This window comes from Mustela lutreola, chromosome 10, assembly GCF_030435805.1.
Source record: "Mustela lutreola isolate mMusLut2 chromosome 10, mMusLut2.pri, whole genome shotgun sequence".
Lineage (NCBI taxonomy): Eukaryota > Metazoa > Chordata > Mammalia > Carnivora > Mustelidae > Mustela > Mustela lutreola.
The window spans coordinates 23,556,064-23,578,443 of record NC_081299.1 but is presented as its reverse complement, the minus strand read 5'-3'; the positions used below and the strand labels follow the sequence as shown (position 1 = coordinate 23,578,443).

The following is a 22,380-nucleotide window of genomic DNA, read 5'->3' as shown; positions in this document are numbered from 1 at the left end:
AGGACAGAGCTCCCTTTGCTGAGCCCCTGCCACCCTCTCCGTGTTCCAGGTGAGGAGCCGGAAGAGGAACCCAAGGTGAAAACCCAGTGGCCAAGGTCTGCAGATGAGCCTGGGCTATACATGGCACAGACAGGTAACTCGGGCCCGCCTCCCTTCCTCTGCGGCGGGGGCCCGATGGTGTGGCGTCTGGTGGCATGTGTGCTTGGCGTGTGCCCGTCTGTGTCTGTGTCCTAGAGCTCAGTCACATCTCTGCCATGTGAGGCCTGTGGGTAGGGCTGGGCGGCCTCCTTATGAGCCTGTCCCCTGGGGTCAGGGCAGGAGGATCCCTAGGAGGCTGAGTGCTTGGGAGGTGCCCCCTGCCGCCGACGCTGTCCCTCTCTCGTAGGCGACCCGGCGGCCGAGGAGTGGTCCCCGTGGAGCGTGTGTTCTCTGACGTGTGGGCAGGGTCTGCAGGTGCGGACCCGCTCCTGTGTGTCTTCCCCCTATGGGACCCTGTGCAGCGGGCCCCTGCGGGAGACCCGGCCCTGCAACAATTCGGCCACCTGCCCAGGTATGCCCGTCCTCCCACCCGCTCGGCCTGCAGGGGTAGGTCCGGCCTGGGGCTCGGGCAGATTTATCTGCCAAAGATGGTGGGTCGCCTCCTTTTTTAATTCAGCAAACTTGATTGTCCCCCACACCATGCCCAGCCCTACACAGGGCACTGGGGACACAGGTAAATCAGACCAGGGCCCACACTGGTGGGCTCCGTTCTGGGCCCCGCACTCTCCTGATGCCTGTGTCCCGGTAATCAAGGCTCATCTTTTTACCCTCATTGCCCTCTGTGTTCCCTGTGCTCTGGCCATACCAGTGCCTCTTGCACTCTCTGGTCTCCCAGCATTGGCTTATTCTCATCCTATCCCCACCTGGGCTGTTACAATTCAGCCTGCCCTTTAAGATCTAAGACAAATGCCACTTCTTCTTCTTCTTCTTCTTTTTTTTTTTCTAAATGAAACCTTGCCTGACCATCCCCTCTCTCCTCTGACTCCCCATCCCAGTCCCCAGGGAGCCTCCTCAGTCCAGCATGGAATACTGAGAATGTTGCATGCGCCTGCCTGCGACAGGTGGTCCGCCAGGGGGAGGTGGGGAACCACTTCCGCCAGTCCTGTTCCTTGTTCCCCGAGGGAGCGCGGCGGTGCCTAGGCCATGACCAGCTCCTGGCCAGGGATTTAGAATAGGGCTATCTGGGAAGGGGTCTTGGCACCCGGGGTGTGGCAAGAGCTTGCGGAAGGCTGGGGCCAAGCTGTGTTCCAGAGTGTGAGCTCTCTGTGTCAGTGTCCGTGTAGAGGTTTGTGTCTCTTTGTGTGTCCATGCGCTTGGGTTCGGGAGGGGCACTACTCTTGCCCCAGGCCTGTCATGTTGGATTCTTGCTTTGGGTCTGGGGATCGGGAGGGCTGGGGTGGGATAGGCTGGGACGGATATGGAGACTTTTCCTGGGCTCTCCTGTGCCCCCAGGAGAGGAGGAGCCCCTGCTCCTCTCCTGGGTCAGTCCTAGTCTCCCAGTCGCAGGAGGTATCCTGTGTGAGTTGGAACTAGAAGCCTGAGTCTTTGACTCCCCTCCTCCAAGGGCGGAGTCCTGGGGCCCAGTGTAGAGCCAATGAGGAGCTGTCGCAGAGCTGCCAGAGCTCCTGATTGGTGGGCGGATGGGCAGTGGGCGGATGGGCAGTGGGCGGATGGGCAGTGGGCGGGGCCAAGGTGCTGCCCAGCCACCGGCCACGTGCTTCCTTGCAGTGCACGGCGTGTGGGAGGAGTGGGGCTCCTGGAGCCTGTGCTCCCGCAGCTGCGGGCGGGGGTCCCGGAGCCGGATGCGGACCTGCGTGCCCCCCCAGCACGGCGGCAAGGCCTGCGAGGGTCCCGAGCTGCAGACTAAGCTCTGCAGTATGGCTGCCTGCCCGGGTCAGTAGCGCCCGTGGGCTGCCAGGCGGGCGCTGCCCAGCCGGGTGGGGGTCGGGAGACCGGGGGGAGGCAGTCAGGTCCAGTGCCCTGCCCCTAGGGGCCCATGAACTTGAACCAAGCATGGGGAGACTGGCGAAGTGTACTGGCCAGCGTGGGAGGTGATGTGGCCCGGCCCAGACTTGGAGTTGGCACACTGCAACTCCATGGAAAGAAGGCTGCCCCTTTCCCTAAGTCCCGGGATACCCTTGCTGTTCGTCACCCTTTGGTGCTCATGGCTAGCCTGGCTGTGAGGCGACACAAATATGGGCTTAAGAGTGGGCAGAGATCCAGAGGTATCCCTGGGGCCCATTTCCCTAACCAGGAGAGGGCAGGTGCCACCTTGGTGCTGAGTGCAGAGGGATCCTGTGTTCCTGGAGCTGGTGACAGGCAGGCAGGCCCAGGCCCAGGCCCCACCTATTCACTGCAGCCCCCCTGCATCCCCCCCTCTCCCCTGGGTCTGGCCTGGTTCAAATTGGAATGCTTAGCAGGATCTGCCTCCTCCTTGCCCCCACTGTTCACCACGCCCCTTGCTCAACGGCCACCCCTGCTTGTGTCTCCCCATGCAGTGGAAGGCCAGTGGCTAGAATGGGGTCCCTGGGGCCCATGCTCCACCTCCTGTGCCAATGGGACCCAGCAGCGCAGCCGGAAGTGCAGTGTGGCAGGCCCAGCCTGGGCCACGTGTACAGGGGCACTCACAGACACCCGCGAGTGCAGCAACCTCGAATGCCCGGGTGAGTGCTCACTGCCAGGGCCGGGGGCAGGTGGCAACCCCGCCTCCGGGGGGGCGACTGGGGCCACTCATGCCCCTCCTCCTCCCGCAGCCGCAGATGGCAAGTGGGGGCCATGGAATGCATGGAGCCTGTGCTCCAAGACGTGCGACACGGGCTGGCAGCGCCGCTTTCGCATGTGCCAGGCCTCAGGTGCACAGGGCTACCCCTGTGAGGGCACTGGAGAGGAGGTGAAGCCTTGCAGCGAGAAGAGGTGTCCAGGTATTGGTCGCAGGCCCCCCGGGAGGCTGAGGGGCAAGCCTGTGGGCCTGGCTGAGCCCCTACACTGCCCCCACAGCCTTCCACGAGATGTGCAGGGACGAGTATGTGATGCTGATGACATGGAAGAAGGCAGCTGCTGGCGAGATCATTTACAACAAGTGCCCCCCCAACGCCTCAGGTGAGGGCTGCGGTGGCTCTCCCCAAAGCCCCTACCCCTGCCCTTCCTGCTCACCCCCTTTTGCTGCTCCCACCCCCTGCCCGTTTGAGCCTAGGTGCTCGGGTGTGGAGTGAAGTGGGTAGGAGTCCAGCCCCCATGCCCAACCCCGTGTCCCGTCCTATCCCCCCTGCAGGGTCTGCCAGCCGCCGCTGTCTCCTCAGTGCCCAAGGCGTGGCATACTGGGGTCTGCCCAGCTTCGCCCGCTGCATCTCCCACGAATACCGCTACCTGTACCTGTCTGTGAGTGTGCCCCGTGGGGCTGGGGGGCACAGGATCTGTCCCAGGCTCAGGCTGGGGGTGGAGGGAGCTTGCCTCCTGCTCTGGCCCATGCCCATGTGCCTTGGCAGACATATGCTGTCTGGCTGTACCTCTGCCTGGTTGTGCCCCTCCTTGCCCAGAACACTCCTACTCACATCTTAAGGCCCAACCATCAAGTGTCTTCCCTTGTTCCTGGCACCTCTTTCTGTGCTCCTCTGGTCCCCCGAGCCTCCTGGTCATGAGGTGTCGTGAATGTTCATCGAAGTGTCTGTGTCCCCTTAGACTGAGGGCTCCTTAAAGGCAGGCACAAAGTTGGATTTATTTTTGTGTCCCCAGTGCCCAGCCCAGGAGGGCCTGCTGGGGGGTAAGAATGTGGATAGCGAATGTGGCCTCTGTGTTGCATGTGTCTGACTGTATTTGGTACCTGTGTGTTTGCACTCAGAGCTCGTGTTTGAGAGAGAGAGTGATAGTGAGGGTGCGTTACGCTTGGGAGCATGCCTGACCCCTCTGAGATGGGGAGGTGCCTCATCCCTGTGCCATGCTTGTCATCTTTTCTGTGCACATCTGAGCACCTCCATTTTCTAGCTATTTCTATTTCTGTCTTTTTCAAGTATCTTTAGGTCTTTTTCTTGGACTCTGTCTCCTATGAGCCCCTTTGAGCAGCTCTCTCTGACCTTTTCCCCCTCTCTCTCCCTCTTGGATGCAAGCAGTGGGTGGACCTGAGTGGGATGGGCCCGTGGCCGGTCCCAGCTCCTGACCCCCTGGTGACAGCAGCCTGCTTGTGCCCCGCAGCTTCGGGAGCACCTGGCCAAGGGGCAGCGCATGCTGGCGGGCGAGGGCATGTCACAGGTGGTGCGCAGCCTGCAGGAGCTGCTGGCCCGGCGCACTTACTACAGCGGGGACCTGCTCTTCTCCGTGGACATTCTCCGGAACGTCACGGACACCTTCAAGAGGGCCACCTATGTGCCCTCGGCAGACGACGTGCAGGTGCCACCCTGCCCCACCAAAAGAAAGGAGGGCACCCTAGACTGAAGTGGGGGGTTGGGACCCCATGGCAGAGTCTGTGTTTGGGGTGGCAGGGGAAGCCACTGTCCCTGAGGCTGGTACCTCCTGACTCCTGTGGCTTTTGCCCCCAGCGCTTCTTCCAGGTGGTGAGCTTCATGGTGGACGCAGAGAACAAGGAGAAGTGGGATGACGCTCAGCAGGTGAGGGGCGGGGCTTGCAGCCCCCCTCCCCCCGCCCCACCCAGGACCCACCCCTGCCTGGGACCCTTATATATTCTCTGTCTCCAGGTATCCCCTGGCTCTGTGCACCTGCTGCGTGTCGTGGAGGACTTCATTCACCTGGTGGGCGATGCCCTCAAGGCCTTCCAGAGCTCTCTGATTGTCACAGACAACCTGGGTACCAGGAGGCAGGCTAGGGAGCCCGGGCTGGAGAAGGCAGAACCCAGGCTGCTCTGGGGGAGGGATGGTTTCTGCGGGGCTCTTGCTACTTTTCTGTCTCTCTGGGTCCTCTCTTTCCTTCATTTAACCCCTTCTTTGTATCTCTGTCCCTGTCTTTTCTCCCCTTCTCCCTACCCCGACCCGGTTGTTTCTCTGTGCGTGTGTCCCCCACCCGCGTGTTTGTACCAACCTTGGTGTCTGCGTCTGCCTTCCTGGCATCTGTCTCTCCCCTTTCTGTTTCTTCTCCTGTGACTCTCCCGGCCGCCTCTGTCCCTCCATCTCTGGTGCCGGTCGCAGTGATCAGCATTCAGCGTGAACCGGTCTCGGCAGTGTCCAGTGACATCACATTCCCCATGCGCGGCCGCAGGGGCATGAAGGACTGGGTGCGGCACTCGGAGGACCGCCTTTTCCTACCCAAGGAGGTGCTCAGCCTCTCCTCCCCGGGGAAGCCAGCTGCCTCTGGCCCAGCGGGCAGCCCTGGCAGGGGGAGGGGCCCAGGAACCGTGCCCCCTGGCCCCGGCCACTCCCACCAGCGCCTCCTGCCGGCAGACCCCGAGGAGTCGTCCTCCTACTTTGTGATCGGTGCTGTGCTCTACCGCACGCTCGGCCTCATCCTGCCTCCCCCGAGGTGAGTCCCCGGGGAAGGATGGCTGTGGCCTCGCAGGTGAGAGAAGGACTGAGCCTGTGCTGGCCACAGGGAGCTCCCTCCGAAGCCTCCTGGACCTTGGTCACTGTTGCCTGGCTAGGGACATAGGGGCTCCCAGCGGCTTTATGGGGACTGGGGCTGTTGGACTGAGCTCTAGAGCTCATATGAAGTCCCGGGCCCCACTGAACTCTAGGCCTTTCCCGGGCTATGGCTCCCTGGTGGCCCCCTGCCCCTGATCTAGAGCACCTCCGGGGTTTTTTGCCTGGGTCTGGGCCCCATTGGCACGAGCTGACCTCAGTACCTGTCCCCAGACCCCCACTAGCCGTCACATCCAGGGTGATGACAGTGACAGTGCGGCCACCCACCCAGCCACCAGCTGAGCCCCTAATCACAGTGGAGCTCTCCTACATCATCAACGTGAGTGGGGGTCCAGACAGTAACCTCGGGGTACCCCATCGCAGGTAGCCAAAGCCCTGTCCGATGGCAGGCTGAACCTCTGGCCTGTGGGGGGTCTGCTGTGGCAGGATGGGTAGTAGTCTGGGGGAGCTCCCCACCCCATGCTACACTCGTGACTTCTGCTCCCAGGGCACCACGGATCCCCACTGCGCCAGCTGGGACTACTCCAGAGCGTGAGTTGGGTGGGGGCTCTGCTGGGGTCGGGGGTGCAGCTCTGGCACCTCTTTGTCAGGGGGCTGTCTCACCTGGAAGGCAAGAGAGTTCGCTGGGGCTGTCTTTGGCTGGAGGGGTCCAGGGTTCATCCTGGGGCTCCCAGCCACTGGCCTCACCCTGGATTTCCTCTAGCTCCGGGGGTGGGGCTGCAGAATTGGGCTGGGTATCACTCCACCTCTCCCCTGACTCCAGAGATGCCAGCTCAGGGGACTGGGACACCGAGAGCTGCCAGACGCTGGAGACACAAGCAGCCCACACTCGCTGCCAGTGCCAGCACCTGTCCACCTTTGCTGTGTTGGCCCAGCCGCCCAAGGACCTGGTGAGCAGGAGGGAGTTGCCTGGGCTGGATGGGTGGCAGGGGATGCTCCCGGGTTGCCAGGAACCATATGTGGCGGTGTCGGCGGGGACCTGGGTGATCCTGCACATGGGTCCGAGCAGATGCACTTGGGGAACTTCACACATAAGTCCGTGCCACTGGGAGGGTGCTCACAGGGATGACATGTGCCTGGGGGCAACTTCATGTGTGTACACACATGTACATGTCTGGTTGTATGTAGTAGAGCGTGGGTGACCCAGCCTAAATGCATGTCCGCGTGTGTGACTGTGTCTGCCCGTACACACATAGATGCTGCGGGGAGTTCCATCCTGTGTGTGAGCGTGGGTGATGGTGTAGGAGCCCGTTGGTGCCAGACAGGGTGTGGGGAGGGGGCGGGCCCCCCTGCAGCTGCCCAGCCCTGTGCCCTCATGGACCACCTACTCATCTTCCCTAGACCCTGGAGCTGGCAGGCTCCCCTTCAGTCCCCCTCGTGATCGGCTGTGCCGTGTCCTGCATGGCGCTGCTCACCCTCCTTGCCATCTACGCAGCCTTCTGGAGGTAGGTGGGACGTTGGGCGGGGTGAGGCGGTGGGGGGTGGCCAGCCCTGACTTGGGCGCGGTGGCTATCTCCTCTGTCCCTGCCTGCTGTGCCCTCTCAGGTTCATAAAATCCGAGCGCTCCATCATCTTGCTGAACTTCTGCCTGTCCATCCTGGCTTCCAACATCCTGATCCTCGTGGGCCAGTCCCGGGTGCTGAGCAAGGCAGGTGCAGGTCACGGGTGCCAGGGTGAGGGAGGAGTGAAAGGGCTGAGGGCAGAGAGCGCTTGCTGGGGACAGTGTGTGGCAGCGGTTTGTGAACACCCAAGCCCTGTGCTGGGGGAGGGACTGAGTGGGAAGGAGTGTGTGTGAGTGCACGTGGGGCCATTGGAGAGGGGTATGTACCTGCAGGGTGACTGTCCCTGTGCCTCTGGGAGCACATCTGTGAGCTGAGCTCCCGTGCTCATGCATTGGGCCGCCTTGGGTCTGCGGGAGCCCAAGCAGGGCTTTTCATGCCACCTGCCTGTGGGTGACCTTGGCTGGCTGTCCCCTCTGCCCCCTCGACCGGCTCTGCGAAGCACCAGGCGCAGGCCCGTCTGGCTGTGACGTGGCAGTGGCTCCTGTCTGTCCCCTCCCTGCCAGCCCTGTCTGCGTGTGGGTGGCCTGCCCGCCCGCCTCCCGGATGTCGAGTGCTGTGTGCATGTCACCAGGCCCGTGTCGTGCTGTGTGTGGGTGCAGAGAGGCGGGGGTGCCTGACAGGGCTCTGTGGGGGGGGGGGGTGGAACTCGGGTGGGCGGCCATGGCAGCGCCCAGTGGTGGATGTGGGAAGCCGGGCACCTCCCGCCCTGGTGGCTGCTCAGGGCCACCTCACTCCCTCCCGTCTCCCTGCAGGGTGTCTGCACCATGACTGCCGCCTTCTTGCACTTCTTCTTCCTCTCCTCCTTCTGCTGGGTGCTCACGGAGGCCTGGCAGTCCTACCTGGCTGTCATTGGACGGATGCGTACCCGCCTCGTTCGCAAGCGCTTCCTCTGCCTGGGCTGGGGTGAGCAGGGCCTGTGCCTCTGTTGCTGGGCTTTGGGGACAGGAGCAACGGGACGGGGTCAGCTTTGGCCCTGGCCCTGCTCTCTGGGCTCAGGGTCAGCTGTGTTGGGGCTGGGAGGCTGAGAGGACGCCGAGAACCCGCAGCCATCTCTCTGTGGCCCTCCCCTGCTCCTCCAGGTCTGCCGGCCCTGGTGGTGGCTGTGTCTGTCGGCTTTACCCGCACCAAAGGATACGGTACATCCAGCTAGTACGTGGGCCTCCTGCGGTGGGCAGCAGGGCGATGAGTGGACATGTTTGCGCATCACACTGGGCGTGGGGTATACTCAGGCCGCGGTCCTAGCCCCTCCTGCTGTGCCTGGGGCAAAATGTTGCCTCTGAGCCTCTGTATCCCTGACTGTAGAAGGATATGCTGGGATTGGGGATAATCGCTAAGAACTGTTTAGCTCAGGGGTCAGACCATGGTGGGCTCAGGGCTGGGTCTTTGTTAGAGCGGAAACAGGCTCAGCAGGAGCCCAAGGCTCACTGTCACCCAGCTGGAGGCTCTGCCCCACCGACAGCCCAGGGGGCACTGAGCGGTGGTGTGTCTGATGCCCCCTCTTTTCCCTCCACCCCAGCTGCTGGCTCTCCCTGGAGGGCGGCCTGCTCTATGCCTTTGTGGGCCCTGCAGCTGTCATTGTCCTGGTATGTGCCCCGTTAGCATCCCGGGAAGGGTGTGGCCTTAGGGGCTCTACCTTCTCCCTGCACTCCAGCTCCCACCTGGGGGTTTCCCTACCAGGAGGGCACCTGGTGATCCCGTCTCTCCCCCCACCCCTCACTGGGCCCCCAGGTGAATATGCTCATTGGGATCATCGTCTTCAACAAACTCATGGCACGTGATGGCATCTCCGACAAGTCCAAGAAGCAGAGGGCCGGGTAAGGGGGCTGCGACTTGGCCTTGTGGGATACGGTGCAGGGAGGGCAGGCCGGGCCTCTCGGAGACTCAGGGCTTGCCGATGCAGCCGGGGCTCCCTGACCTTGGTGCATCAAGGGTGCAGGCAAGGTGGGCACCTGGAGTGCTCCACTGCATCCCCTCGCCCACCCTAACCCACCTCTTTCTCTCTCGTCTGCCCTCCCCCTCCCACCCCACTTGGGGCTCATGCTGCCCCGTCTCCTCCCGCTTCCCATGTGTCTTCCCCCCTCTCCCGTGTCTGTGCCGCCCCCGAGGTCGGAGCGGTGCCCCTGGGCCAGCCTGCTCCTCCCCTGCTCAGCGTGTGGAGCGGTCCCCAGCCCCCTGCTCAGCTCAGCCTCGGCCAGGAACGCCATGTTAGTTGTGCCCCCCGGGGGGGAGGGGGTGGGGGCGGGCGGGGGCAAAAGAAATGGGGGGCAGTGCCCATGGTTGGGGGGAGGAGGGATATCAGCCCAGTGCCCTGAAAAGCTTGCCCTGCCCTGCCAACTGCCACACACTCTCAAGGGCTTGGCACTGATGCAGCAAAGGGCAACGGGGAATGAATGTCTGTGCCTCTTGGAAAATGCTGGGTTCCTGTGCCCACCCCTTGCTCCCACCCCTGCCCCCCACTCCCAGCTTATGTATTATCCAGGCACAGCTGCAGAGCCCTCCTTACACCCCCCCAACCTACAGAGGCTTTTAGAATCTTAGGCCCTTAGAATTCTTGAGCTCATAGAACCTTAGAATGATAGAATCTTAGAGTAAGACAATCAGAAGCTAAGAATGTTAGAATGAGTGAATCATAGTCTTATCATTTGTCACAGAATCTGAGGTTTAGAATTTTAGAGGCATTGAATCTCACAATCAGTTGGGGGGACAGAGAATCTAACAGACGGAGAACTATTTCACCAACATAACCCCCGGAGGCGGAGAATCCTAAAATCAGAGCCACTTAAGAGCAGAATGAGTGAATGAATGAATGAATCCACAGGGGCCTTGGGCCCAACCTCCTCCTACCCAGGGCCAGAAATCCATCGGAGCTTCCCTGACCAGTGGGGGTCCAGCCTTATCTTGCACACCTCCTGGGTCAGGGAAGCTCACGGCTTCTGGAAGCAGCTGGCACCATCTCTGGGAAGCTGTGCGTGGTAGAAAGCTCCCTCTCCCTCGGGCTTCCGTCTGCCTCCCTGACCCAGTCTCTCAGAACTAGCAGTTAAAAGTCTGGGCTTTGGAGGCGGCCAGGCATTCCAGCTCTGTCTCTCTCTCCCAGTTGGGCACACTCCAGTTTCCTCATCTGTAAATTGGGATAATAATCCCCATGCCTGTTTACTGGCGTTGTTTTGATCACAGTGTGAACTAATGTATGTAAATTGTTCAGTGTAGGGCCTGGCAGAGGATTGGTGGTTAATCAATGGTAGCTCTTATGACTGTGATTAGGCCCTTTCTGAGTCTTGGCTGTGCCCCCGGGGGCTGTGGAGACCACTGTGCCCGCCCCCTGCCAGGCTGAATAGCCCCCAGCTTTTCTTCCTAGGACAGGTCTTGGCCCCCTGCCCATCTCTCTGCCTTGTCCGGGGCTGTTCCCACCCCTGCCTGACTCTCCTGCCGGGGTGTTCACGAGGCAGAGTAGGCTGGGCGTGGCACCTGGCCCAGTAGGGCAATCTTGCCCTGCTGTGCCCACGTGGGCCCTAGCTGGTGAGGGTGGGCTGGCTCTGGGGCAGGGATGCCAGGGCGGGTCTGCCTCTTTCCTTGGCCATCCCTGCTCAAGGAGTGGGGGGTGTGTGTGTGGGTTTGGTCATGACCCCAGCTTTTCCGGCCAGCCCCAGCTATGCACTTTCTGCCCAGGGCTCTGAGCACCCCCCCACCCCCACCCTAGAGCCCGGCACAGCCTCCTTGAGGGGGAAGAGGCTCTGCTGCCCCGGGCCTGGGCCCATCCCCAAAGATGTGTGCGCTCATGTCCTCCGTGCTCTGACTGCTGGATCTCTGTGTCGGCCTGTCTCATGCTCTCTCCCTCCTGCGTCTGCTGTCTCTCCGCGTCAGGCCCCCTCCCGCCTCTCCTGGAATCTCTGGGGGTGCATCCCAGGCCTGTGATTCCGCGCAGATTGGGGCTGAAAGTCAACAGCATCTGCATTTGCCTCCCTCCCGGTCTTTTCTCCCATCCAGCTTTGTCCACTTGCTCGGTCTCCATGCCCGGACGCTGGCCCTGGCTCTGGCTGAGCCCGCCTTCTCCACCCCTCCCACCTCTCCTCCGCCGCGCTCTGGCACCCGCTGCAGCCCTTCGCTCTGTCTCTGGTCTCTGTCTCTCTGCCGTGGGCTCCTGGCCTCTGTCTGCTTGGGGACATGGCTGAGGTCTTGGAGTTTGGCCCTCTGCCAATCTTGGGCGTTTTACGGGCCCCAGGCCGAGTGCGGACCTGGACTCAGCAACCCCGTCCCCGGAGGGTCACTCTGATGGGCCCTCTGCTGCCGTTCTCAGGGCCTCGCTCTGGAGCTCCTGCGTGGTGCTGCCGCTGCTGGCGCTCACCTGGATGTCGGCCGTCCTGGCCATGACAGACCGGCGCTCCGTCCTCTTCCAGGCTCTCTTCGCGGTCTTCAACTCCGCGCAGGGTTTCGTCATCACTGCGGTGCACTGCTTCCTGCGCCGGGAGGTGGGGCTGGGCTTCTCCCCGCCCCTTCCCATCCGCCTCACCTGTGCGGACGGGGCGGAGCCAAGCCCCAAGGTTTGGGGAGGGGGTCGCTCCTAGCTGGGTGCGGAAGTCGGTTTCCTGAGGAGGTCTTGACCTTGGCCTTTGGGCCTTTGAGGCTCCTTCTCCCCTCTGACCTTCCCCTACCCTGGGTGTACTTCTTTTCTTCCACACCCACCTGGGTGCCTGGGGTGGGAGGCACAGCCAACTGTGGCCAGGGGGCCTGTGGTGGCCTGAAGCCCAGCGGGCGCCCGCTGCCCCCAGGTCCAGGACGTGGTGAAGTGCCAGATGGGCGTGTGCCGGGCGGATGAAAGTGAAGACTCCCCGGACTCCTGTAAGAACGGGCAGCTGCAGATCCTGGTGAGCGAGGAGGCCGAGCAAAGCAGGCTGTGGGTGGGTTCTGAGGATGCTCCCCGCTCCTGTCCTCCTGCCCGGGGATGAGAGACAGGGAGGGAACAGAGACCCGGTCTGAGTCAGGCCCAGTCACTGACAGCTTGGTGGCATCGGGCAGGTCTTTTCCCCTCTCAGTTTTCCCACCTGTTGGGTGAGGCTGGAGAAGACCCTGTCTGGGGCCCCTCTGGGCTCTGTCAGGCAGTGTGCCAAGGGCAGCCCCTCTGGGTGGCTGGGGAGGGGTGAGTCCCCTCTCCCCCCACCCTGATACATGGATCCTCTCTCCGCCCATCTGCTCTGTTCCTCTCTGCCTATAGTCAGACTTTGAAAAGGATGTGGATCTGGCCTGTCAGACAGGTGAGTCTGCCTGAGAACCGAGAATGGCCCCTGAGAGTGGGCAGGAAGGGAGGGCCTGTTAACGGTCTTGTTGTGGAGTTTAGTTAGAGAGCCTGAAGTTGGAGTCAAAGCTGTGAACACCACTTACTGTGTGACTTTGGGCAAAGGGCTTACTTCTTGGAGCCTTAACTGAATTAGGGGATATCAAATGCCCAGCAGGATGGTTGGTATGCAGTGGTTGTCACGTTGTATCATTTCCATGCTTCGTACCAGAATCCACTTTCCACTTCTGGCTCCTGGGGAGGAGCTACCAGGCCAAGGCAGGGAAAGGAGCAAGGCCATTTTGACAGTCTTGGGGCTATGGGGGTCAGAGGTCAGGACTTGCACTGGGAGCTGACCTGTGGGAGCTAGGTCTTGGCTTCATCCCTTGCCCTGCCTTGCTGTGGGGCCCTGGGCCGGTTTGACCCCTCTTCATAACCCATCTGGTATGTGAGAGAGCGCTTCCTGCCTAGCCATCTCTCCAGGACCCAGTTTCCTCTCCTTGGACTCAGTCCAAGCTCAGGGGCTTGGAACCCACTCAACCTGGGCCAGGGCATCGGGGACCCCTCCTCCTTAGGACTTACCTCTCTCCCACTCCTGCCCTCAGTTCTGTTCAAGGAGGTCAACACTTGCAACCCATCTACCATCACGGGCACACTCTCCCGCCTGTCCTTGGACGAGGATGAGGAGCCCAAGTCCTGCCTCGTGGGTCCTGAGGGCGGCCTCAGCTTCTCACCGCTGCCCGGGAATATCCTGGTGCCCATGGCGGCCTCGCCAGGGCTGGGGGAGCCCCCGCCCCCGCAGGAGGCCAACCCCGTGTACATGTGTGGTGAAGGTGGCCTGCGGCAGCTGGACCTCACATGGCTGCGGCCCGAGCCGGGCTCCGAGGGGGACTACATGGTGCTGCCCCGGCGGACTCTGAGCCTGCAGCCCGGCAGCGGGGGCGGAGCTGGCGAAGAACCCCCAAGGGCCCGGCCCGAGGGCACCCCTCGGCGCGTTGCCAAGACGCTGCCCCACCCTGAAGGCTACCCCAGCTTCCTGTCTGTGGACCACTCAGGCCTGGGGCTGGGCCCTGCCTATGGGTCCCTACAGAACCCCTACGGGATGACCTTCCAGCCACCCCCACCGACGCCCAGTGCCCGCCAAATACCTGAGCCAGGGGAGCGCAGCCGGACCATGCCCCGTACTGTGCCAGGCTCCACCATGAAGCTGGGCTCCTTGGAGGTGAGGGGCCGTAGGGCGTGGGGTGGGTTGGAGGAGGCCTGCCCCCATGTGCCCCAGATGACGTCTAAGTAGCAGGTAGGAGCCAGGGAGGGACAGCAGGCACTGCTCCCTGCCAAGCGGCTCCTTTGTACCAAGTGGCTGGGAGTGTGTACACCATGCCTTTCTTCCTCGGTGTGTGCTCCCACCGGTACAAGGGAATCCTGGCTTCTCTGGACTCAGATGGGCTGGGACTCCGTGTGCGGAGGGCGCACCTTTCATGCTTTCCTGATTGCTTCAGTTCCTCCTTTGGGGTGACCAATTAGGATGGGTCTTCCTTGGAGGGGTGCAGTGTTGGGTTGTTAGGGAAGCCACATCAGGGACTGGGAGCCCAGGTCGCTGAGTCTGGCAGGTTTGAGTTTGGATCCGGGCACTACCAATCAGCCGTGAGGTCCCGAGTGTCATCTCTCTCTGAGCCTCAGTCTCCTTGTTTGTAAAGAGGGCAGCCTCTTTGTAGAGTTGTTCTGAGGACTAACTGAGTGGTATAAACGTTTGTCTCTGTGTGGAGCAAGTAGAAAGTGCTAGATAATTGGAAACTGATGCTGTTAACATCCCTGAAATCAGCCTCAGGCACTGGCCCTAGGCCTCTGGTCCTTGACCCTTCCTGAAAAAAGCCCCTGAGAAAAGCCTCTCTTCCTGAGAAAAGCCCCTTTGTCTCCCTGCCTGTGTGTTTTCTGTGGATGCCCCACCTTCCCTCCAGCTTCCTCAGGGAATTACTGGGAACAAGCAGGTGACAAGCAGTGAGCCACTGTAGAACTCTAGGACATTCTAGAACTCCGGAGGGATGATGGAAACACAGATAAGGACGGGCCGGAGTCACAGCTCAGACACCGTAGGCTGCTCGTGTTTGGCCTCCGACATCTCTCCTCATCCTCCGCACAAAGGAAATTAAGTTAGCAGCTAGAGGTTTGCAAGTTTAGTTTCTCTCCCAAAAATGTTTCTTGAACATTTGGTGCCCGCTCCTGCTGCAGATGGCAGAAACAGGAAGGCATAACAAAGACAAAACGACACCAGAGCCAGGGAGGAGCTCGGTCAGCATCACGGCAGGTTTTGTTCTGTGGACACCTGCCCAGGGCTGGGCCACGGAGGAGGGGCCAGTTTTGGGCTCTGTGTGTGGGAGGTAGCAATAAATGTGGCGGTGTCTTGAGGGGTCAAGGATGACGTCCAGGATTCTGGTGCAGACAACTGCAGTGGAGTGGAGGCGGAGGAATGGGTTTAGGGTGGGGAATTTGGAGTTTTTTCAGTTGGGCACAGCTGTGTGTGTGGTGCCTGTGGGCAACAGGGGACAGGAAGAGATGTCCTGCTGCCTCCAGAAAGAGAGACGTGGCCAGAACGGGGAGGGCACACACGTGGTGGTGCTTGGTCAAGGTCACGAGAAGGTCTAGGGCTGAGCATGGAGGGCCTCATGCGGGGGAAGCCAGGGATGGTGGGAAGACCAGGAGGGCGTGGTGTCATGGAGGCCAGTGGCGATGATCATGTCTGCTGGGCCCAGGACTTAGGAAATCTTAGCTGGTGGTCTTAGCATCATCCCTGAGGGCCTTGGGGGAAGTCCCTTCCCCTCCCCAGACCCCAGTTTCCCCAGGGTAACCCGGGACAGTTTACCTACTCTCATGAGTACTCCTGGTGCCAACACTAAGACTCTAAGGCCTCATCCTTGAGCAGCATTGTACACTGCATAGATCCATAGGGGCTTGAACGTGCTCTTGGGCAAGCGAGGGGCTGGAGGGGTGCAGAGGCCAGGGGGGTAAGACCTGGTTTGTCAGCAAGGCAGGGTCCAAGGAAGAACTGAATACTGAGTCCTTGTGTTCACGGGGCAAGTGGAAGGTTCCAAGAGTGGGGGTGCCTGCAGCTGGCAGAGAATGGGGCAGGATGGGGTGAAAGGTAGAGTCTGGGGCCCAGAGGAGGATGGTCTGCTTTGTGATCCCATGTAAAAATCCATGTCTCGGTGACACTGGGCTGGGGTGTCTGGGGTGTGTCTGCCTGCAGGTCTGGGTGTGTGCGGGCCTTGCAGGAGCGGTGGGAGTACGAGGCTGTGGTGGGGTCACACCTCAGCTCCTCATCCCCTAGGCCTCTGTCCTGTTGCTCTAGTCCCAAGGGCTCCCCTTAAGAGCTCCTGGCTCCTGGGCCCCGGGCTGGCAGGGGGGTGTGAGGGCAGATGTGGAGTACCAGGGCTCCTGCTCTAAAGCCCCCGCGTGCCGTTAAAACACTTTCTTCTCCTTCACTGTCTCCTTGTTGCTCCCTCCCAGCGAAAGAAGTTACGATATTCAGACCTGGACTTTGAGGTAAGTGGTGCATGTGTATGTGTGAGTGTGTGTGAGTGTGTGCGTGTGAGTGTGTTGGGGGGCATCTGTCCATGGTGTCTGTCCCCAGAGGGTCCATTCCTAACATGAGCCAAAGCCTCACTGCAGAGCCTGACCCAAGGACCCCAAGCACATGGCTTCCGTAGGCATCTTCCTACCATCCCCCAATCCGAGCCCAAGCTCAGAGCTGAGAAGTTGAGGGAGAGCGGGGCCTTGTCCTAGGGGGCCAGCGGCAGGCAGAGATGTGGAGTGCCAGGATGCTGGGGAGCAGGGGTAGGGGCTAGTTCACCGTGCCGCCCGGTGCAGTCCCTTCCCCCTCCTCTGACCCCCTGTGGCTCCCAGAAGGTGATGCACACCCGGAAGCGGCACTCGGAACTCTACCACGAGCTCAACCAGAAATTCCACACTTTCGACCGTTACCGCAGCCAGTCCACAGCCAAGGTGAGGGCTCCTCCTGAGTGTTCCCTGTCCACAGCTCCGGGCCCAACCTGACACAGGGCCCCCCAGAGTCAGACCTGGACCCGTGGCCCCCGTTGCAGAGGGAGAAGCGGTAGAGTGCGTCCTGAGGTGGGACAGCCGAGTGGAGCATGTCTAGTATAAGTCCCCCGGCTGGGTCAGAGTCAGGGTCAGGCGGGCTCTGAGGAGCTTCTTCCCTCCCAGCCCTCCTCCCCTTCCTGGGCAACTTCAGCCCGCCCCACCAAGGGCCTACCCATGGCATAAGTGAAAGTTCTGGGGCTGCCTGGGCATGGGGAGCCTTGCTGGGGCTCCGGCAGGATCTCGAGAAGGATGGGAACACAGAAGACATGACCCTAGGGGCCTCTCAGTGCACAGGGCTCATTCCTCCAGCCCTGGAGCCAAGCAGATCTGGGTCGGAACTCTACTCAGGCGCCTGGATGCTGGGAAACTTTGGGCTTTTCTGGCCCTCTCTGGGCCTCCTCCACTTGTCCTGCCCAATGATGAGCGAGAGGGTATGGGCCCATCTCCAAGGGTCCTTCCCACTGCCTCTCACAGGAAAAGCCCAGTCCTGGGGAGCATCCCGGCCTGTCCCAACAGCGGAGACACCAGAGCTGGAGCACCTTCAAGTCGATGACGTTGGGCTCACTTCCCCCCAAGCCCCGAGAACGGCTGGGCCTGCACCGAGCAGCCGCCTGGGAGCCCGCAGAGCCACCTGATGGTGACTTCCAGACAGAGGTGTGAGTGCACACCGGACTGCCCACTGCGTATAAATATATATATCTCTCTATTTTCACACTCCACTTTGGAACCACCCAAGAGCCGGCGCCCCCTCCCCTCTCCCGAGGGCTGGGCAGGGAGGCGCAGTGGACTCAGCCGGGCTGGGGGAGCCAGACACGGCATGGCCTGGGGGGGGCCAGGGCCCTTCCCTGTTTCTCAGAGGCCCCCCATCTTCACCCCAGCTGTCTGTCCCTGTCCCGGGCTGGGGAGGGGGGAGGGAAACTTTGTCGGGAATAAACTTCACTCTGTGGATTTTGCTGCTGAGCTGTTTGCTTCCCGCGGCTGAAGGCCCAGCCCTGGGACCCCAATTTTATTCCCCTGTCTCCTTGGTTCACCTCACTGGGTCTTTTCAAATTGTATAATGGGGTCAGGCCTACCCTGACTGGGAGGGGGCACCTGGGCTCTGACTCTGTCTTTGCCCCTGACTCCCTGGGTGACCTTGGGCACATCCTGTCTCCTGTCAGGGCCTGGGTTGGGGTAAGCAGATTGGGAATGTGGCTGTCCATAGGTCTTGGGACCCAGGGTGAGAGTGCTTCCAGATGTTCTGTCCCTTATAGCTGCTCTGTGTCAGCTTCATTCTTTTAGGCAAGCATCCTCACTGCCCCCAACTAGGCTTCCTAGCTCCCGTCACTGCCAGGGCTGGAGCCAAGACAGAGCTTAGTGACCTTGGTTTCTGTGAAATAGGGCTGGTAATAGTACCCACCTCACAGGGTTGTTGAGAGGATGAGACATCTTAACCCGAGCAAAGCGCTGAGCGAGTGCCTGGCGTGGGAGACACTTCTAAAGGCTTTTATCTATTATCTCTTGGCACTTGGTCTCGAGCTGTGCTCTGTGCTAGGAGCTTCGGACACACAACCCCTGATCCCTCAGAATAACTGGAAGGTTTTAGGTCTGTGGGTGGGAATACGAGGTCAGAATTGGGAAGTGACTTGCTCAAGGCCACTATCAGAGTCAGAGCTGGGAGTTGCAGCCCAGGCTCGGTGGGCAGTGGAGCCGCCTGCCTCCATCTTTATCAGCCTCCCCCTGACAGGACAGGAAGCTAGAGCTCAGCTCCCTGGGACCTGAGCTTCCTGGCTGGGGGAGCGGCAGGGCGCTGGATGGCCATGGAGCCTCAGGGTCTAGGGCTCAGGGTGGGTGTAGAGGGGAGGGGCCCGAGGTCCGAGGTGGGAGGCTTGTGCTGGGGTGTATTCCTCTCACACCGGAGTGGATGGTGGCACCCAGGAAGAAGAGTTGTAGGATTGGCACATGGAAATGTCTTAGAGGGTGGGCATTGGTGCTCCGATGGTCAGGCAGCATTGTGAGCAGGGGCCGTAGGGGTGGCTGCTGGCCTGGTCATTCAGCAGCACAGGCACTCCTGGGCCACTCTCCAGGGACCCAGTCTCAGGATGGTTGACCCTTCAGAGGGAGGGGTTAGGTGCTGTGGGAGCCTAGGGGGAAGGGGGGGAGAAGGGGGAAGGGACTGGCTGCTGCGGCAGGGGTCACAGCTAAAAGCCTCTGGAGGAGGGGCTGGCCACAAGGTCCAGGCTCCCCCAGTCTTCTCTGAATCTTTCCTGCTGTGGGCCTGGTCAGAGGAGCAGCAGCAGAGCCCTCAGACCTGTGCCTCTAGGCCCTGGGCTTTTCCAGGCCTCCCTGCCACCCCCGCCCCCGGCAGCCCAGGCACGCACAGGGCACAAGGTTCTCTCAGGAATGACCTCATTTGAGACTTCAAGGTAGGTACCGTGACTCCCCCATTTGACAGATAAGAAAATCAGGGCTCAGAGAGGGGACATGACTTTCCCAAACATAGATCTTGTAAGTGACTATACTGGGGCCTGTGGCTGTGAGGGGCAGACTTTTGATCCCAGCCAGCCTGCATAAAAGGGAACTTTGTTCACTCAGGAGTTGCAAGCTGCAGGGAAGATAGCGGTGGGCATGTGTGGCTGTCCATAGGTCTTGGGACCCAGGGTGAGAGTGCTTCCAGATGTTCTGTCCCTTATAGCTGCTCTGTGTCAGCTTCATTCTTTTAGGCAAGCATCCTCACTGCCCCCAACTAGGCTTCCTAGCTCCCGTCACTGGCTTTGCCCCCAGAGAGGATGAAACTTTCTTTTAAATTCCAATCAGAATCTCCTCAAGGAAGGGCTGTGTATGGCCCAGGTAGAGGTTGGGGTGCTGTGATGGAAGCGGTTGGCATAAACAAAGGCCCTGGTCTTGACCTTGGACCAGCAGTGCCAAACACCACCCCCTGCCCACAGCCATGGGCCAGGCTTTCCTTTGAGCTACCACCTAGTGCCTTCTCAGTGTCTTTCCTATATTCCTATCTCCTTTCTTCCTGGCCCTGGGCTTCACTGGCCACCAGGGGTTTCTCTGGGGCTGAGCTGCCGTGCACTTTCCCCTCCCCTCGTGTGGTTTCTTGATGTGCATCTGGATTAAGGCAGCTTACTATTCACCTTGTTGATTCTGCTCAAGCAGCAACCACAGCTGCAGCGGAGAAGCTTCTGAGGCAGGAGACTCACATCTGTGAGCTTTCCTGGGCTGAGGCTCTGTGCTTCTTGGCCCCACAGTCCTCACTCCCCCAGGCACTGCCTAGCAGCGGCAGGTGTGACCAGGCCCTACCAGCCTTGAGTTTCCTTATCTGTAGGCTGTTAGCCCTTCTTTTAGGGCTGATAGCAATCAACCTGTCGTTTCTTTCCTGTACTTGAATCTCTCTGCTCATCATCCTCCTTATTCTCTCTGCCTCCTGTCTCCAGGATTTTGTCCATCTGGCCTGCCCATTGCCCTGCCCAGAAGCCTCCTGGAGATCCTAGAATTAGCCTAGAATGCAAGGCTCTGGGTGATGTGACCCTTGTCTACCTCTCCTAACCTCTCACCTCTGTGCCTAGGCACAGAGAACTCCCTCCTGCTTGCACTGGCAAATCCCTTCACCCTTCTAGATCCAGCCCAAGTGGCCCATCTATGAAGCCATCCCTGATCTCCCCATCTCAGCCCTGGCACACACTTTCACTGTCACATTGCTCACAGAACTGGTGATATTCATGTTGATGTGGTTCGTGTTTGTGAGCTCAGTCGAGGGCTCCAGAGTAGGCATCAGCAGATCTTTACTGACTGAACAGAGGGAATGCATAAACCAGTGTTGGTTTCCTAATCTGCAGAATGGAGATATCGATAATCCCTACCCAGCCTTCCTCGCTGGTATTATTCCTGGGGAGCATTTGCCGGTGACATGTACACAGTACCAGGCCCAGAGGGGAGCCGGGGTGCTGTCCAGGGTGCTGAAAGGGACATGCCGCCTCCCAAGAGATAGGACAGCCCCAGAGGCTCAGCCAAGTTCAGCCACAGCTTCCCTTGCCTTCTGGGCCATGGCAGGGTCATGGGTGAGCAGACCAGCCCTACCTTTGTAAGAACAGACCCTGGGACAATGTCCAACAAGAAAATGAAATTTACATATGCAATTGTAAATTTCAAATTCTCTAGTAGCCATTTTTAAAAAGAGAAAGGTGAGATATATTTTGTTTGTTTATTTGTTTTTAAAGATTTTATTACCTATTTGTCAAAGAGAGAGAGAGCACAAGCAAGGGGAGCATCAGGCAGAAGGAGAAGCAGGTTCCTTGCTGAGCAGGGAGCCTGATGGGGGACTCAGTCCCAGGACCCGGGGATCACGACCTGAGCCAAAGGGAGATGCTTAACAAACTAAGCCACCCAGGCACTCAAGATTTTTAAAAAATAATATATGTAGTCCAATATATAGAAAACATCATTTTTCAACACATACTCCATAAATTACCAACGACATACTTTATGTTCTTTTTCATACTAAGTCTTTGAAATCTAGTGTTTGTTTCACACGAACAGCACATCTCAATTCAGCCTGGTGACATTCTGAGTCTTCAGTAACCATATGTGGCTAGTGGCTACCATACTGGATGGCACAGCTCTAGACAGAATAAAGACAGTGACCTTGGACAAGTCAGTTTAGTGTCATCTGTTGAAAGGAGGTCACAAGTACCACTTGCTTCACTGGGTCATGGTGAGGGTTCAAGAAGGTGACGCAGGGAAGAGTCTCAGCACAGTACCACAGTGAAGTGGGTCCTAAGTCAGTGTTCCTAGAATCTAGGTATTCAGGGAGGATAGATGGACAAGAAGGGGGCTGTCCCAAGGAGACCTTTCCCTCACCCCACAGCCTGTCTTCCTTCCTTCTACCTGCAGCCCCAGACCCTGGGAGAAGGGAGGCAGGTTAGGACTGGCACTTGAACAGACATAATAAAACTCAGTAGGGTTTAATTCGTTTCCATTAGGCACCAATTAAAAAGAAATTAGGTGACCAAGGAGGCCTGAGGGAGACCCTGGGTGCAGGATGCTGTGAACTTCTGCCTCTCTGGACTTAGTTCCCTCAAGGCTTCTTGCCTACCATGGCAGTTCATGGGGTCTCACAGTTGGGCTTTTTAGGGCCAGTCCCTAGCACCTCCTATTTTTCTTCCCTGCACTTCTCCAAGGCCACCAACCCCAGGAAGACCCCTATCCTCTCAGGCCCTCAACATATATCTTAATGTCCAGGACAGGGGAGCCTCCCACAAGGGCTTTGGCATGCAGGCTAGTGGGAAGTCAAGAAGGGTGTCGAGCCGGTGACTGGCACGATCTCGGATTTATTTATTAACAGGATTGCACTGAGTGGATGGGAAATGGATGGGGGTGGGTTATTAACGAAGAGTAAGGATGGATGCAGAGAGACCAGTGAGGGGACCATCCACGAAGGGAACTTAGAGTAGAGGGGGCATGGAATTTATATGTATGTAGTGGGTGGAGTTGTCGGCCCCTGATAAGGCAGTATGGGAAGGAGCCAAGGACAACTCATGGGCTTCTTTCTTATTATGGACAATTGTGCCATTAGATTTGGAGCACCAGAAGAGAACCAGCTTTGGGGGAGACACATTATGACTTTGGCTTTGAGTGTGTTAACCTGGAAATACCTTGGAGGTAGTTAAAGGGGAATTTCAAGTAGGAAGTAGGTGGTCAGACTCACGGAAGTGGAACCAGAGCTGTACTAGGGTCTTGGATGCGGCAAGAGGCCATATTGGAGTAGGCTGTAGAGTGAGCAGGAGGTAAAGAAATGAAGACGGTATAGACAACTCTTGCAGTCTTGCAGTGGGGCCACGAAAAGGGA

The 22,380-nt window shown here is 59.5% G+C and overlaps 1 protein-coding gene across 10 annotated transcripts in view; it reads left to right on the top strand.

Annotated features, from left to right (window-relative positions):
- ADGRB2 (adhesion G protein-coupled receptor B2) overlaps positions 1-17,499 on the top strand; it is a 36,593-nt gene extending 19,094 nt beyond the window's left edge. The window contains exons 3-30 of one of the 10 annotated variants that reach the window (XM_059136987.1): positions 50-133; positions 386-550; positions 1,768-1,932; positions 2,538-2,702; positions 2,793-2,960; positions 3,037-3,138; positions 3,311-3,417; positions 4,228-4,422; positions 4,572-4,640; positions 4,728-4,836; positions 5,175-5,505; positions 5,835-5,940; positions 6,109-6,152; positions 6,385-6,511; positions 6,963-7,066; positions 7,167-7,269; positions 7,936-8,086; positions 8,263-8,332; positions 8,700-8,766; positions 8,912-8,997; positions 9,289-9,387; positions 11,478-11,649; positions 11,950-12,045; positions 12,393-12,432; positions 13,058-13,674; positions 15,957-15,992; positions 16,356-16,451; positions 17,022-17,499. In XM_059136987.1, the coding sequence (XP_058992970.1) occupies positions 50-133; positions 386-550; positions 1,768-1,932; positions 2,538-2,702; positions 2,793-2,960; positions 3,037-3,138; positions 3,311-3,417; positions 4,228-4,422; positions 4,572-4,640; positions 4,728-4,836; positions 5,175-5,505; positions 5,835-5,940; positions 6,109-6,152; positions 6,385-6,511; positions 6,963-7,066; positions 7,167-7,269; positions 7,936-8,086; positions 8,263-8,332; positions 8,700-8,766; positions 8,912-8,997; positions 9,289-9,387; positions 11,478-11,649; positions 11,950-12,045; positions 12,393-12,432; positions 13,058-13,674; positions 15,957-15,992; positions 16,356-16,451; positions 17,022-17,207 (3,860 nt within the window). In that variant the 3' untranslated portion in view covers positions 17,208-17,499. Of the gene's footprint in view, positions 1-49; positions 134-385; positions 551-1,767; positions 1,933-2,537; positions 2,703-2,792; positions 2,961-3,036; positions 3,139-3,310; positions 3,418-4,227; positions 4,423-4,571; positions 4,641-4,727; positions 4,837-5,174; positions 5,506-5,834; positions 5,941-6,108; positions 6,153-6,384; positions 6,512-6,962; positions 7,067-7,166; positions 7,270-7,935; positions 8,087-8,262; positions 8,333-8,699; positions 8,767-8,911; positions 8,998-9,288; positions 9,388-11,477; positions 11,650-11,949; positions 12,046-12,392; positions 12,433-13,057; positions 13,675-15,956; positions 15,993-16,352; positions 16,452-17,021 lie in introns of those variants that run through there. The other 9 variants (XM_059136986.1, XM_059136992.1, XM_059136993.1 and 6 more) reach the window with 9 other exon arrangements.
- The last annotated feature ends 4,881 nt before the right edge of the window (positions 17,500-22,380 follow it).